Below are 14,055 nucleotides of genomic sequence, written 5' to 3'. Positions count from 1 at the left end.
TTAAAATCAGGAAAATAAGCAGCAGTACCCTCTTCAAGCTGGGTGATGGCCATAATGCAGTCATTGGGCTCCTTTTTTGCCACGTCAACCCTAGGGGTGGGCCTTCAGATGTAAACAAAGCCTATGATAGCCTACCTTGTTCACAGCAAATTCACTGATTAGCCAGGGCATCCTGGTCAATTAGTGACTTAGCTGTCAAGTAGGTGGCCAATCATGGCTTTGTTTTCCTCTAAAAGACCACCTCTAAGCTTAGAATAGTTGTAAAAGCACCAAAAATCACCATTATGGTTGCTGGCAAAATGGAGGATGGACAGGAAGTGCTTTGGAGATCCTTAGGATCACCATAGATCCTGTATAAGCCCCCATACAGGGCTGTGGCAGTCTTCATCATTAATGTCAATAGTGTTTGGAGTCGGGTTTAGGGTTTGCTGATTTTTAGCCTGTTTGGACAAACTGCTGACAAAATCAAACAGGCTTCAATCAAAAAGGGAGTTGAACTATAAATGCAAGGCATTTACAACATTTTCAGTACATTGAATTTTGCCTTTATAACTATCTTCTGTAGTAGATGTAAAGGTAAACATTTAGTTATACTTGCACCAATATTAACGATTTGTCTTTCCAGTGCTCTGTGAATCCATGCTTTCCCCGTGTTCGCTGTGTCAACACATCTCCTGGATTCCACTGTGACCCATGTCCTATTGGCTATATTGGAAAGAGGGTACAAGGAATTGGCCTGGAGTTTGCTAGAGCGAATAAGCAGGTAATTATTGCTGAAGATTTTCCAGAAATATATGTTGTTCATAATATACATGTAAAGGGGAGCACAATAATCATAGGGACTTAACTAGAGCACGGCACACAGTACATACATGTTAATGGTATTGAAGTAAAGCTAATTTTTTTTAATTATATGTTTGAATTATATCCAGCAGAGGAAATAAAAGGCTGTCCTGATACATTAAAAAAGAGAGACTACACTCATGTATGTCATTGAAATTTACAAAGCCCAGTGAGCACAATTAAAATTTATGAATTGGCACCAATGATGACTCAGAAAATCATTGCTGGCACAGAGCAAAATATGCACTTTATGGAGCTTTTTATATTAATTTAAAAAACAGGGTTGTTTAGGGTTTAGCAGCTCACAGTACCACATCTGTAATATTCATAAGAAAAAATATTAATTTTCATAATACCGATGTGTATATTTTTAAAACCATGATGGGTAAGAGCATCCAAAATAATAGATCAAATAATCAGAAAACTGTCTAGTGCTGTCTGCTTCTCTTTACTATAAAAACAGAACATTTTAAGATTACAATGTGTTTGTGTGCACTAAAATTAGATGTATTTTTTCTGAAAATACAGATTTGATAAGCACTTGAGCAAAATAGGATGCCACATAACAAAAAAAAAAAAAAAAATGCAACTACCATCATTTTATTCTACAGGTCCTTTGCTTTCAGGAAATATACAGTATTTTATTTTGGAGTTTTTCAGGTATATTTTATGTAAAAAAACACTCATATTTGAATGTGTATGTAAAAAAACAAAAATAGTGGTCTGGCAGAAAATAGGTTAATGCGATGGTCAGATTCAGCAGCTCCTTGGTAAAACAGTGTTGTATGAAGGATGGTATAGACCACAGATGCTATGTATAACCATGGAAAACTTTACACATACATTCACAATGCAAGTATTCTGCAGGTATAGGGCCGGATTCTCGTAGAGCGGCGAATCTTTGTGCGGGCGTAGCGCATCTCATATGCACTACGCTGACGTAAGCCCGCCTAATTCAAAGTAGGTGGATGGTGGGCGTGTTCCATTTAAATGAACCGTGACCCCATGCAAATGATGGTCCGAACGAATGGCGCATGCGCACGCATGCTCAGAATCACTTCGAAGATACTCCCTAAGATATGACGGCTCAATGCCTACGACGTGAATGTAGCCTACGCCCAGCCCCATTCACGTACTACTGCGTAAACGACGTAAAAAAACGTCAGCTGTTCTGTCGTCCATACCTTTGCATGGTATGCGCCTCCTATAGGTGGAATAACTTTACGCCGGACGTAAGCCTTACGTAAACGGCGTATATTACTGTGACGGGCGCAAGTACGTTCGTGAATCGGCGTATCTCGGTCATTTACATATTCGACGCGTAATTCAATGGAAGCGCCCCTTGCGGCCAGCGTAAATATGCGCCCAAGATACGACGGCGTAGGAAACTTACGTCGGTCGGAGGAAGCCTATTTTCAGGCGTATCTAGTTGTATGGGTACGGCGCATAGATACGACGGCGCACATTGACACTTACGCGGCGTATCTGTAGATACGTCGGCGTAAGTGTTTCAAGAATCCGGCCCATAGTGCCTAAATCTTGGACACAATTAAAACAGAAGTAGCTGATTGTGCCTAATCTAAATCAGATAACGTTTACATCATATCAAATGTAAATACATGGTAAAAACGTGAATTTGATTTATAAAAACATGATCACCCACATCATAAATATAATTCTAATTATGGAAAAATATATCGTCTGATTGATAATAAATTTTAAAAGAAAAAAAATCATCATAATTTTCATAAATAATAAACAAGCTTTCAAAAATAAAGTGGGAATCAATGGCTGAAACACGATGTGGGTGAAAAATCCATGTGCCTGCTGCCTAACAGAGGAATTTTATGTTAATTTAAATTGATGTACAGTATATGAACAATTCCTAAAGTAATACATAATGCATGACCATTCATAAATAATATATATTATCTAGTGAGTGTTTTTCACATTCCCCACTGGTTAACCACTCTTTGAATATGTATTTCCATAAGATTTTTGCATTATTTAATTTTTTTACAGGATGGTCTATAATCTCAGGTAGCCAATTAATTTAGAGATTTGAGATCCTCCCTCTGGTTTTGATAAATAACTGCTCATAACCAGTAAGAAAAATCCATCTGGAGATATTTTTGACCATCAATCTGATTTGCCTTGCATTTCAAAATAATAACTGCATCACAATTTTGTATTAACTCCCTTAAGGCCTCGTACACATGATAGGTTAAACAGAGGACAACGGTCTGATGGACCATTTTTATCGGTCAAAACCGATCGTGTGTGGGCCCCATAGGTTATTTAACCATCGGTTAAAAAAAAGCCAACTTGCTTTAAATTTAACAGATGGATTCCTAACCAATGGGAAAAAAACGATCGTTAGTAGACACAACCATCGGTTAAAAATCCATGCATGCTCAGAATCAAGTCGACGCATGCTTGGGAGCATTGAACTTTGTTTTTTTCAGCACGTCGTTGTGTTTTACGTCACCGCGTTCTGACACGATCGTTTTTTTAACCGATGGTGTGTAGGCGCGACGGACCATCAGTCAGCTTCATCGGTTAACTGATGAAAACGGTACATCAGACCGTTCTCATCGGATGGACTGATCGTGTGTACGAGGCTTTATGCTCTGAAGTGTCCTTAAGGGTGGTATACAACAGCTTTTACTTTAAGGAGTTTATTAACCACTTGCTTACCGGGCACTTCCTGCCCAGACCAATTTTCAGCTTTCAGTGCTCTCACACTTTGAATGACAATTGCGCGGTCATACAACACTGTACCTAAATGTTTTTTTTTTGTTTTAATTTTTCCCACAAATAGAGCTTTCTTTTGGTGGTATTTAATCACTGCTGTTTTTTTTGTTAAAAAAACTAAAAAAAAATATGAAAAATTTGAAAACAAAACCAAAACAGTTTTCTATTTTGTTAAAATTTTTGCAAACAGGTATTTTTTTCCTTCATTGATGTACGCTGATAGGCTGCACTAATGGCCACTGATAAGACGGCACTGGTGGAGACTGATGAGGCGACACTGGTGTGCATTGAGAGGTGGCACTTAGAGGTGGCACTGATGGGCACTACTGAAGGGCACTGATGGGCACTGGTAGATGACACTGATAGGCAGCACTTCTAGGTGGCACTGGTGATAAGGCACTGATTGGCACAACTTTTGGGCATTGATAGGTGGCATGGTGGGCATTGATAGGTGGCACCAATTGGTGGCACTGATATGCACTGCTGGGCACTGGAAGGTGGCACAGACAGGTGGCACTGGTGGGCACAGATGACGTGACTGTGCCTCTTCTCTTGGGGACCAATGTCTCTTTTACAGAAGCCGGTGATTGGCTTTTTATATTTTAAAACAGATTACTGATCTTCTGTTTACATCACGTGATCAGCTGTCATTGTCTGATCGCTGATCACGTGGTAAGGGTCTCATTGAATCAGTGATCATAGAGCGCACCACGCACGACCTGCAGGGGTCGGTCGGGGAGCGTGCAAAGGGACAGACGTCATATGACAGCGTCCTGGGAAAGTAGCTCCGTCATTCGACTATAGCGTGGACAGGAAGGAGTTAACTAAAGGCAAAAAGGCTGTTAACGGTGCAAGGGAATTTTGCCTTACCATGGTGAATCGGGTGACGTTTTGCTGACTTCCATCATCCAATCATGAACAAACAAAAATATTGTTTTTGTTTTTTCCTTGCAGATTATTGGGTGTTTTTGCACCACTTTAAATTAGGAAAACTCCTTTGCAAAGTGAACATAATATTTGCCTATGTTAAATAAACTACTAAATATGTAAAATATCCAGCTTATAATAAATAAACAACTTTAAATAATGCACAGCGTGAAAGTGTAAGAAGCAAATATGGCTTCCTTGTTCTTTAGGTAGCACTGCACCCATAGGAGTCACTAGTGCATGGGTGCTCAACCTGTGACTCTCCAGCTGTTGCGGAACTACAATTTCCATGAGGCATTGCAAGCCGCTGACAGGTACAAGCATGTCTCCCAAAGGCTGAGGCATTATGGGAATTGTAGTTTTGCAACAGCTGGAGAGCCACAGGTTGAGCACCCATGCACTAGTGCCTTGGGTCCCCACTGCTGCGCAGCCAGTCACATAGTATTTCCTTCACACACAGTTTTCAATGCAGAAAGCAGTCCTTGGCTTGTTATTGATGTTTTATTAGGGGTTGATAACTTGGATGGGGAAGAGAATTATGAAAATTGGAAAATGTCCACAACTATAAACAAAGGGACACTTACTACCTATTTACAAAAAGTCCTCCTCTACCTTCCCCATGTACAAACTTGGTTTTCACAGCACAGCACCTGCTGATCACTCCTGTGGGAACTAGTAGGATGTTACTAGTTCAGCAATGGCCCATTATAGGCAGGAACTCTCAGTCCCTTGACAAAATAGTGCAATGTGAGTGAATAGCATTCACTCAGCGTCCCTGTGGCCACTAATCACAGCTCTACTTGCTTGCGCAAACTGCTAGCCTATTAGCTGCCACCGGCCACACCTGGTCGATTTTCCTTACAGTCCTCCTGGCTGACTTCCTGTCCCAGTGCTGCCTGATTGGCACACACACATGGAGACCTCCCAGGGCAAGGTTAGATAAAGACTTGGCACTGCACGGTCTTCAAGAGAAGCCTGCTGTAAATGGCAGTCTCTGCCCTTGTCTGTCCCTGCACCATGATGATGTAATCACTGTCTCTCCTTGCCTCCTTGCTCTTTCCTGTTGTCTCTCTGGCATGGATCCTTCCACTGCTTCCTGTGTTAGAATCCTTTCAGGCCAGCATTCCTGAGCACTTTGCCCGGGGCAACAACCCACTCACACCCCCCCCCCCCCATGGTAAGGGGTCCCTCCAGAGCCACCAACAGCCTCTCATCAGCACTGCTTCTCCATCTTCCACCTGACCCTCCTGCTGGAAAAACCTATGTCTATTTATGGAGTTATCACAGCCTCATGCCAGCCCACTTCTGGGGATTGGCTGAGGACCTATAAATATTCCTGGCAGCTCCTCCTAATCCCTGCCCTCAAGTTCTAGAAGTTCTCCAACCTTCCAGGCACCAGGGGGAGGCACACAATGCTGCCAGGATGAGAAGCCCTCTGGTAACCCTGACCCAATTCAATGACGCAGGTTGGCTGGCATGTATCCTCGTTTGCTTTCCTTCCAAATATACAGCTGTGGCAGTAGTCAGGAGCATTTGGTAGGGTCCTGTAAACTTTGGTCCCAAAGATACTTTCTCATGTTCTTTTGCTAGGACCCAATCACCTGGTTGTAAATCATGTGTTCCAGGTACCTAATCTGGATCTAGAATCGAATCAAAAACAAGCTTGTGCATCGTAGTTAGTTGCTTGTATTAGACAATTACATAAAAAACAAAATCATTATACATTACAGCAGTCTGATGTGGAAAATACAACCCTGTCTAGACAGGCCCCTAAATAAAATTTCATAAGGGGTCACATTTTCTGTCTTATAATTAGGGGTAGTCCTGATGCTGTAAAGAACAAGAGACAACAGTTCTGGCCATTGTTTCTACTGACCCTTCCTCCCTTTCCTGCATTATTTAGCTAACCTGTCTTTAATGATTCCATTATATATACTTTCTACCTTCCATGAACTCTGAGGATGATGGGGATATGAAAGGCTTGCTCAATTGCCAAGTCCTTGCATATTATTTGCATGATCTGTCCAGTAAAATGTGTTCTCCGGTCACTCTCAATGGTTTCAGGGACTCCAAAACAACATATTTTGGAAAGCAGCTTCCTTGCTGTTGTCTTGGCATTTGCTTTAGTCAGGCTTCTATCCAGCCCAAAAACGTGTCTACGCACACAAAAACATATTGGTACTGGCCTGATTTGGGCAATTGGATGTTGGCCAAATGTCTTTGTGTTACTCTGGCCGGTTTTCCTGGGTAAGTTTTAGCTCAAATAATGCATCCCTCAACAAAGTCTTGACATGCGTTTCTGGAATATTTAATAAACCAACCAGCCTTTTTTATGCTTCTCTCCATTGCCTTAGGTCATACATGAACTGGCCCATGGGCTAGTTGCATGATCATCTTCTACGTTTGAGGTGGGACACATATTGCATTTTCCTGTACAAGACCCCAACTTGGTCTTTCTTTGCTCCGTCCCTTTCCATGATTTCATTCCAATCAGTGGCGTTGCTAGGGGGGTGCGGGGGGTGCGGTCCGCACCCGGGTGACACCCGCTAGAGGGGTGACACCATCCCGACATTGAGGCAACTTTTTTTTTTTTTAATGCCCAGCGCCGCCGCATGTGTGTCTTTCTCCGCTCCCCTACTGAGCCAGCCACCTGCGAGCGGCGAGGCGAGCCTCAGCAGAGCTCAGCCTGTGTGCCTGTCACACTGCACTGTGTGTGATGTGACGTCAGTCACATCACACACAGTACTTTCAGTTTCTCCGCGCGGGAGACCTGCTGCACCCGTGACCTGCTGCCCACATCCACATCAGTCCCCACTCTGTCTCCAGACGTCGGGCGCGCCGCACGGCATAGAAACAGGTGCGGGGGGGGGTGTCCACCGAGTCCACCGAGTCCACCGAGTCCACCGCATAATAGTAACAACAGGTGCGGGGGTGCCCACCGCTGGCCGCGTCAGGCATAATAGGAACAGGTGCGGGGGGGGGGGTATCCACTGTGCCACAAGTGAGAAGAATGTCTCACCCCCCACCCCCTCCATCTCTGTCTCACCCCTACCTCCTCCATCTCTGTCTCACCCCTACCTCCTCCATCTCTGTCTCACCCCCACCCCCTCCATCTCTGTCTCACCCCTACCTCCTCCATCTCTGTTCCACCCCTAGCTCCTCCATCTCTGTCTCACCCCCGCCCCCTCCATCTCTGTCAGACCCCCACCCCCTCCATCTCTGTCTCACCCCTACCTCCTCCATCTCTGTCTCACCCCCTCCATCTCTGTCTCACCCCCACCCCCTCCATCTCTGCCTCACCCCCTCCATCTCTGTCTCACCCCTACCTCCTCCATCTCTGTCTCACCACCACCCCCTCCATCTCTGTCTCACCCCCACCCCCTCCATCTCTGTCAGACCCTCACCCCCTCCATCTCTGTCTCACCCCTACCTCCTCCATCTCTGTCTCACCCCCTCCATCTCTGTCTCACCCCTACCTCCTTCATTTCTGTCTCACCCCCTCCATCTCTGTCTCACCCCCTCCATCTCTGTCTCACCCCCACCCCCTCCATCTCTGTCTCACCCCTACCTCTTCCATCCCTGTCTCACCACCACCCCTCCATCTCTGTCTCACCCCCTCCATCTCTGTCTCACCCCATCCATCTCTGTCTCACCCCCTCCATCTCTGTCTCACCCCCTCCATCTCTGTCTCACCCCCACCGCCTCCATCTCTGTCTCACCCCCTCCATCTCTGTCTCACCACCACCCCCTCCATCTCTGTCTCACCCCACCCCCTTTATCTCTGTCTCTCCCCCACCCCCTTTATCTCTGTCTCACCACCACCCCCTCCATCTCTGTCTCACCCCCACCATCTCTGTCTCACCCCCACCATCTCTCTCACCCCCTCCATCTCTGTCTCACCCCCTCCATCTCTGTCTCACCCCTACCTCCTCCATCTCTGTCTCACCCACACCTCCTCCATCTCTGTCTCACCCCCACCCCCTCCATCTGTGTCTCGTCCCCTCCATCGCTGTCTCACCCCCACCCCCTCCATCTCTGTCTCACCACCACCCCCTCCATCTCTGTCTCACCCCCACCCTCTCCATCTCTGTCTCACCCCCACCATCTCTGTCTCACCCCCTCCATCTCTGTCTCACCCCCACCCCCTCCATCTCTGTCTCACCCCACCCCTCCATCTCTGTCTCACCCCCACCTCCTCCATCTCTGTCTCACACCCACCCAATCCATCTCTCACCCCACCCCCTCCATCTCTGTCTCACCCCCACCTCCTCCATCTCTGTCTCACCCCCCCTCCATCTCTGTCTCACCCCCCCTCCATCTCTGTCCCGCCCCCACCCTTTCTCTCTCTCATCCCCCTCTCTATCACCCCCACCCTCCTCTCTCTCTCCCCCCTTCTGTCTCCAACCTTCCACCCCCTCTTTCCCTTTTAGGGCAAATTCCCACTAAATCAGCATGACATCAAAGAGCAGCCGGAGCAATTTGACACTCCAGCCACTCTGCATTGCAGGCTGCTAGGGGGCAATATGATTAACAGTTTGGTGCATCATACTTTGTAGTGTATATAATGTAAATTTTGTTCTCCAAAATGTCAGGCAGCACGCTGTCTTTTCAGGTTCTCAAAGAAATGCATTATGTTAGTATATTTTTCATGTTTTCTCAGTGTATAAAAAAAGTTGTAGGGGGCAGGCAACGCTGTTTAGGGGAGGGAGGCGCTTCAGAGTCCAGTGCCTACAGGCTCCTGAGATGTGAATTCTGGTCCTGGAGAAAGAGAGGTGGGGGGAGGGGACAAAGAAAAATGGAGAGAAAGAAGAAGGGATAGAACGAACAAGAAAGATGGATAGGGAGAGAGAGAAAAGGGGAAGAAAGGAACAGAGAGCAAACAGTGGGGTAAAAAATATTTGGAAAAGGTTATTGGGGGGGGGGGGGGGTGACACCATATTTTACCGTACCAGGTGACACCAACCCTAGTGACGCCACTGATTCCAATCATCAGGTGCAGATTCTTGCAACTTCTTAAACAGTTATTTCACTTTATTTATTTGTTCTCTTCTTTCCTCCAATCTTTTACGGTCTTCTTCTTCTTCCTTTCCAAAATCATCATTGATGTTTCAGCAGTCTTCCTGGAAGTATGATCATCAGTGCAGATGTTGGCTGTTTGATTCTTTGCGGCCTCACAAGCCCTGGTGAGTGCTACCACTTTGGAAACCTGCTTTGAAACTGATGAAGGGAGTGGTTGGGTCTCAATCACTTCCTCCAATGTTGTCACTGCATATGCCGTTCTTGGGACTCCATCTTTGTACAGGCCTAAACTGTCTACAAACAGGATCAGATCAGGATTTTCCAGAGGAGTGTCCTTTACTGTGGAGATTTTCTGCATTTCTTCTTCCATACGTTTTTAAACAGTTGTGGTCACCCCCCTCTTCGAGGTCTTCCTTCCTCTCTGAGAGAAAGCTTGCAGGATTGATTGTAGTACTGGTACACCTTTCACTTCTATTTCTCTGGATTCAAGCAGAATTGCTTCATACTTGCTCAGCCTTGCCGATGAAAAATGTTTTGTCCTTTGCTATTTTCAATGTCAATGTGTTTGGTTCCAAGGCCTAGACAGTGACCAAGGAATTTCACATGGGGTCTGCATCATTGTACCTTGTCCTTTGACACCCTGCAATTCTGTTCACTGAGATATTTCAACAGAGAAAGGGAATCGTGTTTACAATATTCCTTTGCATTAGCACCCCTTGGCAAAATGACCAATTTTACAACAATTTAAACATTTCCTGGTTTCTCTTTGAAAAACATAAACCTCCTTGAACATCATCCTGAGCTATAAAAGCACTAAGCCTTTTGTCTTCTCTTCTCTGTTTTTTCTGTCAGTAAATCACTTACTTGTGAAGGTAACATACTTACTGTATTTCCTCTCCTAAATAAACTTGCCTTTCTGCCAGTAGTCTTTTAGTTACAGTTGATTCCTCGACTAAAGACTATACAATTTATAGTTTTAAATATGCATAAGATATGGGTGTGTGTTAAGCGTATTCTAGGTGTGATGGTAAACTTAGTCTAATCGGGGTCCATATCTTCTTAGTAGCAAGTTAACAGTTAAATGGGTAGTTACATCATGTGACTGGCAAAAAAAGAGATTTAAGCAGTATTTGGTCAGTTCAGACTGGTTTGATACCAAAGCCTATTTTTGAGCAGCCTTTCGAGCTCTTATCAACAGTTCATGTCCTCACATATCCAACTGTTTCGTTTTCTCAGGAATAGATAAAAAAAAAACGCCTAAGGAAAGTAAGAAACAAGTGTATTACAAATTCTTAAAGTGACAGTCTATATATATGTATATCAAAATTATCAGACCCCTATAATTCTACTCAGCATATACTAGTGGATGCTACATTTATATTCCCTAAAAGAAGAAATGTTAGGGTTCCAAGAAGAACAAGAATCGTAATTGTTCAGATCATACAAATCTAGATCCTAGATTTGTATTGACTACTTATTTCAACAATCCCACTGACCTGTAAAGTGCTAAACAATTATATTTTGACCCAAATCCATCTCAATGAACTCCCCTACCCCCATTGCTATACCTTAGCTTCAAGAAAAACACAATAGTTCTGTAGAAATGTATTTCATTTCAGCTTGCTCTCTTACCTTAACTAACATGCATGTATAGCTACTTTACCTGTATGTGAAAGGTGCATAGAACAAATGCTTAAGGATAACATTCTTATTAGCAGGGTATCAGATGTGCAGTGATTGTGTGAGGCAGGGAGCATGTGGGACTGAGCACAGCAGATTCTCCCTATGAATCAATATTGAGTCATTAATAACATCAGTGTTTGGCATCGCAAGGCGAGTGAATGAGAATGAAAAGCTTGAGGCCAAGTCGCCTTTTGGCACATAAATATTTTACTGAGAGTTCAATTTTAACTTGAAGAACACAAAGTCTAGATATTCAGTCAACAGGAATTGATGCGATGGATGCGTAAGCAGTGAACACACTTATAACTTTAGAGAACGACCAAAAGGAGCCTTAGATCAATGGTCATCAACTCCTGTCCTCAGGGCCCACTAACAGGCCAGGTTTGCAAGATAACTGAAATACATCACAGGTGATATAATTTGCTGCTCAGGGATTGTAGTATTGTAGTCTGCATCTCCCCAAGGTAATACTTAAAACATGGCCTGTTAGTGGGTCCTGAGGACAAGGTTGATGACCACTGCCTTAGATGACAAATGAGCAGTAAATGATAAGCAAATAATTTAACACATAATAAATAGACCCCAGACATGAAATTTAACCCCATGAACACTTTCCTATTTTGTGTATTTTTTTTTTTTTACAGTCATTTTTATAATGTACAACTCTTCCAAAGTTTTGTATATTTTATCATATGTTCTGTCCACTAGATGTCAGGGTATAGAAACATTTGTATGCTACAGTTTTGTCATTTTCAAAATGACCTAGCTAAACCTAAATACAAATCACTGTACATATAGCCATGTGAAAAAGTATGTACACCCCATCAAAATTGTTGACATTTTAATATATTTGAATCAATAATTGGTTCACCAAAATATGGAATATGGTGTACTGTACCATATACTCACAGATCTCTCCCATTTGCTAATAGCATTTAAACAGTGAGCTCGCCTTTATAGGTTCAGGGAAAAGAATTAGATATAGAGAAGTCAAGGTTGATTTAATATATCATGACATATAGTGATTGTAACGAGACCCTTGCTTGCTCGGTTCCGCTCTCCCAACACTCCTCTGCTACTATTGAATCAGATTGCGGATTGCAACGTCTGATGGTTCGGCCATCCGATGCTCCAGGATTTGAACTACAGCTATGTGCCCTTTCGAAATCCATCAGAACAAACACCAGGCAGGCTGTATGTAAGTTCAAACAGGAGACCCTTTTATTGGATGCACACACACTTTTATACAGCAGTTTGAACACCCTGCCCCCAACAACCACTTTCCTATTGGTCAATTGTAAAGTACATTGTAGTTCTCAATTAGGTCCCCTTGGCCATCCAAATGAGGACTTGAAACAGGGTCAGCAGGGATTGGTCCGATAGCTTGAATAGGAGGACTGATATGTGTAATGAGACACAGGGGGCAATCACAGTACACAAACAGCCAAACACAGAACAATGCTTTTCCTCCAGACCATGGAGACGTCTGGAGGGAGGGGGGGGGGTTATCCTTAAGACAGGGCAGAACACCCCCCACTGTGTAACAGATTTCAAGTAGAAACACTTCAGCATTCCAAGGTCCATGACAGTGATATCATATTAATTGCAGCATTCATTTAAGTGCACCAGCTGGGATTAGATGTCGCTCAGCAATCCAGCATATAGCAACATTTACATTCATTATATCATCTGTGCAAACCAAGCACTCGCAAATGATATGTCCAGAGCAAAATATAAAGACCAAACATGCTGAGACAAGCTGACTCATCAGGTTAGTAATCAATTAGAAGTAAGATTGTGCCATTAAAGATGATAAGTAACATCATTGTGTTTGACCACAGTGGGGATTAATTAAAGCTCAGTCTTTATATAGTTACACTGTAGCAGATACAATATATACAATATCAACCACTCAAATTGAAAAAATAAACAAAACAAAGCCACTTGTTGCAAAGTATCCTCAGATAGGCTATTAAAGGGACACTAACGCTTCAGTTTTTTTTTTTTAAATAACAAACATGTCATACTTACCTCCACTGTGCAGTTGGTTTTGCACAGAGTAGCCCCAATCCTCCTCTTCTGGGGTCCCTAAACGGCGCTCGTGGCTCCTCCTCTTCTCCAGTCCCCCGTCGGGAAGCGCTCTCCTTCGGGACGCCCATGCAGGTGCGCTCCCGTGTCCTGCTGCTGTGTCTATTGACACAGACAGCAGGACTCAGCCCCACCCCCAGCCGCCACATCATTGGATTTTATGACAGCAACCGGAGCCAATGGCTGCGCTATCCAATCAGGATCCGAGACACCACCTAGAGATGGTGACATTAACCACTTGGGATCCGCGCTATGGACGAAAGACGTCCACAGCGCGGCTCTCAAGTGCCGAGTGGACGTCTTTGGACGTCCTATTGTTGTCATTCCCCATGCGCGCCGCTGGGGGCGCGCAGCGGGGAAACAACGTGCCCGGCGCATCGCTCGGGAGCCAATGCATGTGCCTGGTGGCCGTGATGTCCGCCAGACACCCGCGATCGTCGGTGACATAGCAGGGATATGGAGCTCTGTGTGTAAACACAGAGCTCCACGTGCTGTCAGGGAGAGAGGAGACCGATTTGTGTCCCTTTACATAGGGACACAGCATTGGTCACCTCCCCCAGTCACCCCCCTCCCCTCACACAGTAAGAACACACCCAGGGAATACATTTAACCCATTCCTTACCCCCTAGTGTTAACCCCTTCACTGCCAGTAACATTTATACAGTAATTAGTGCATTTTTATAGCACTGATCGCTGTATAAATGTGAATGGTCCCAAAATTGTCAAAAGTGTCTGATACGT

General features: G+C 44.4%; 1 protein-coding gene across 1 annotated transcript in view; it reads left to right on the top strand.

The window, feature by feature from the left end:
* Window positions 1-14,055, top strand: part of LOC120913194 (cartilage oligomeric matrix protein) — a 148,500-nt gene that overhangs the window by 60,904 nt on the left and 73,541 nt on the right. The window contains exon 5 of the mRNA XM_040322981.1: window positions 626-763. Within this exon, the coding sequence (XP_040178915.1) occupies window positions 626-763 (138 nt within the window). The remainder of the gene's footprint in view (window positions 1-625; window positions 764-14,055) is intronic.

Source organism: Rana temporaria, chromosome 1 (genome assembly GCF_905171775.1).
Source record: "Rana temporaria chromosome 1, aRanTem1.1, whole genome shotgun sequence".
Taxonomy (NCBI): Eukaryota; Metazoa; Chordata; class Amphibia; order Anura; family Ranidae; genus Rana; species Rana temporaria.
Note: the sequence above shows the minus strand (reverse complement) of the source record. Positions and strands in the feature narration are given on the sequence as shown.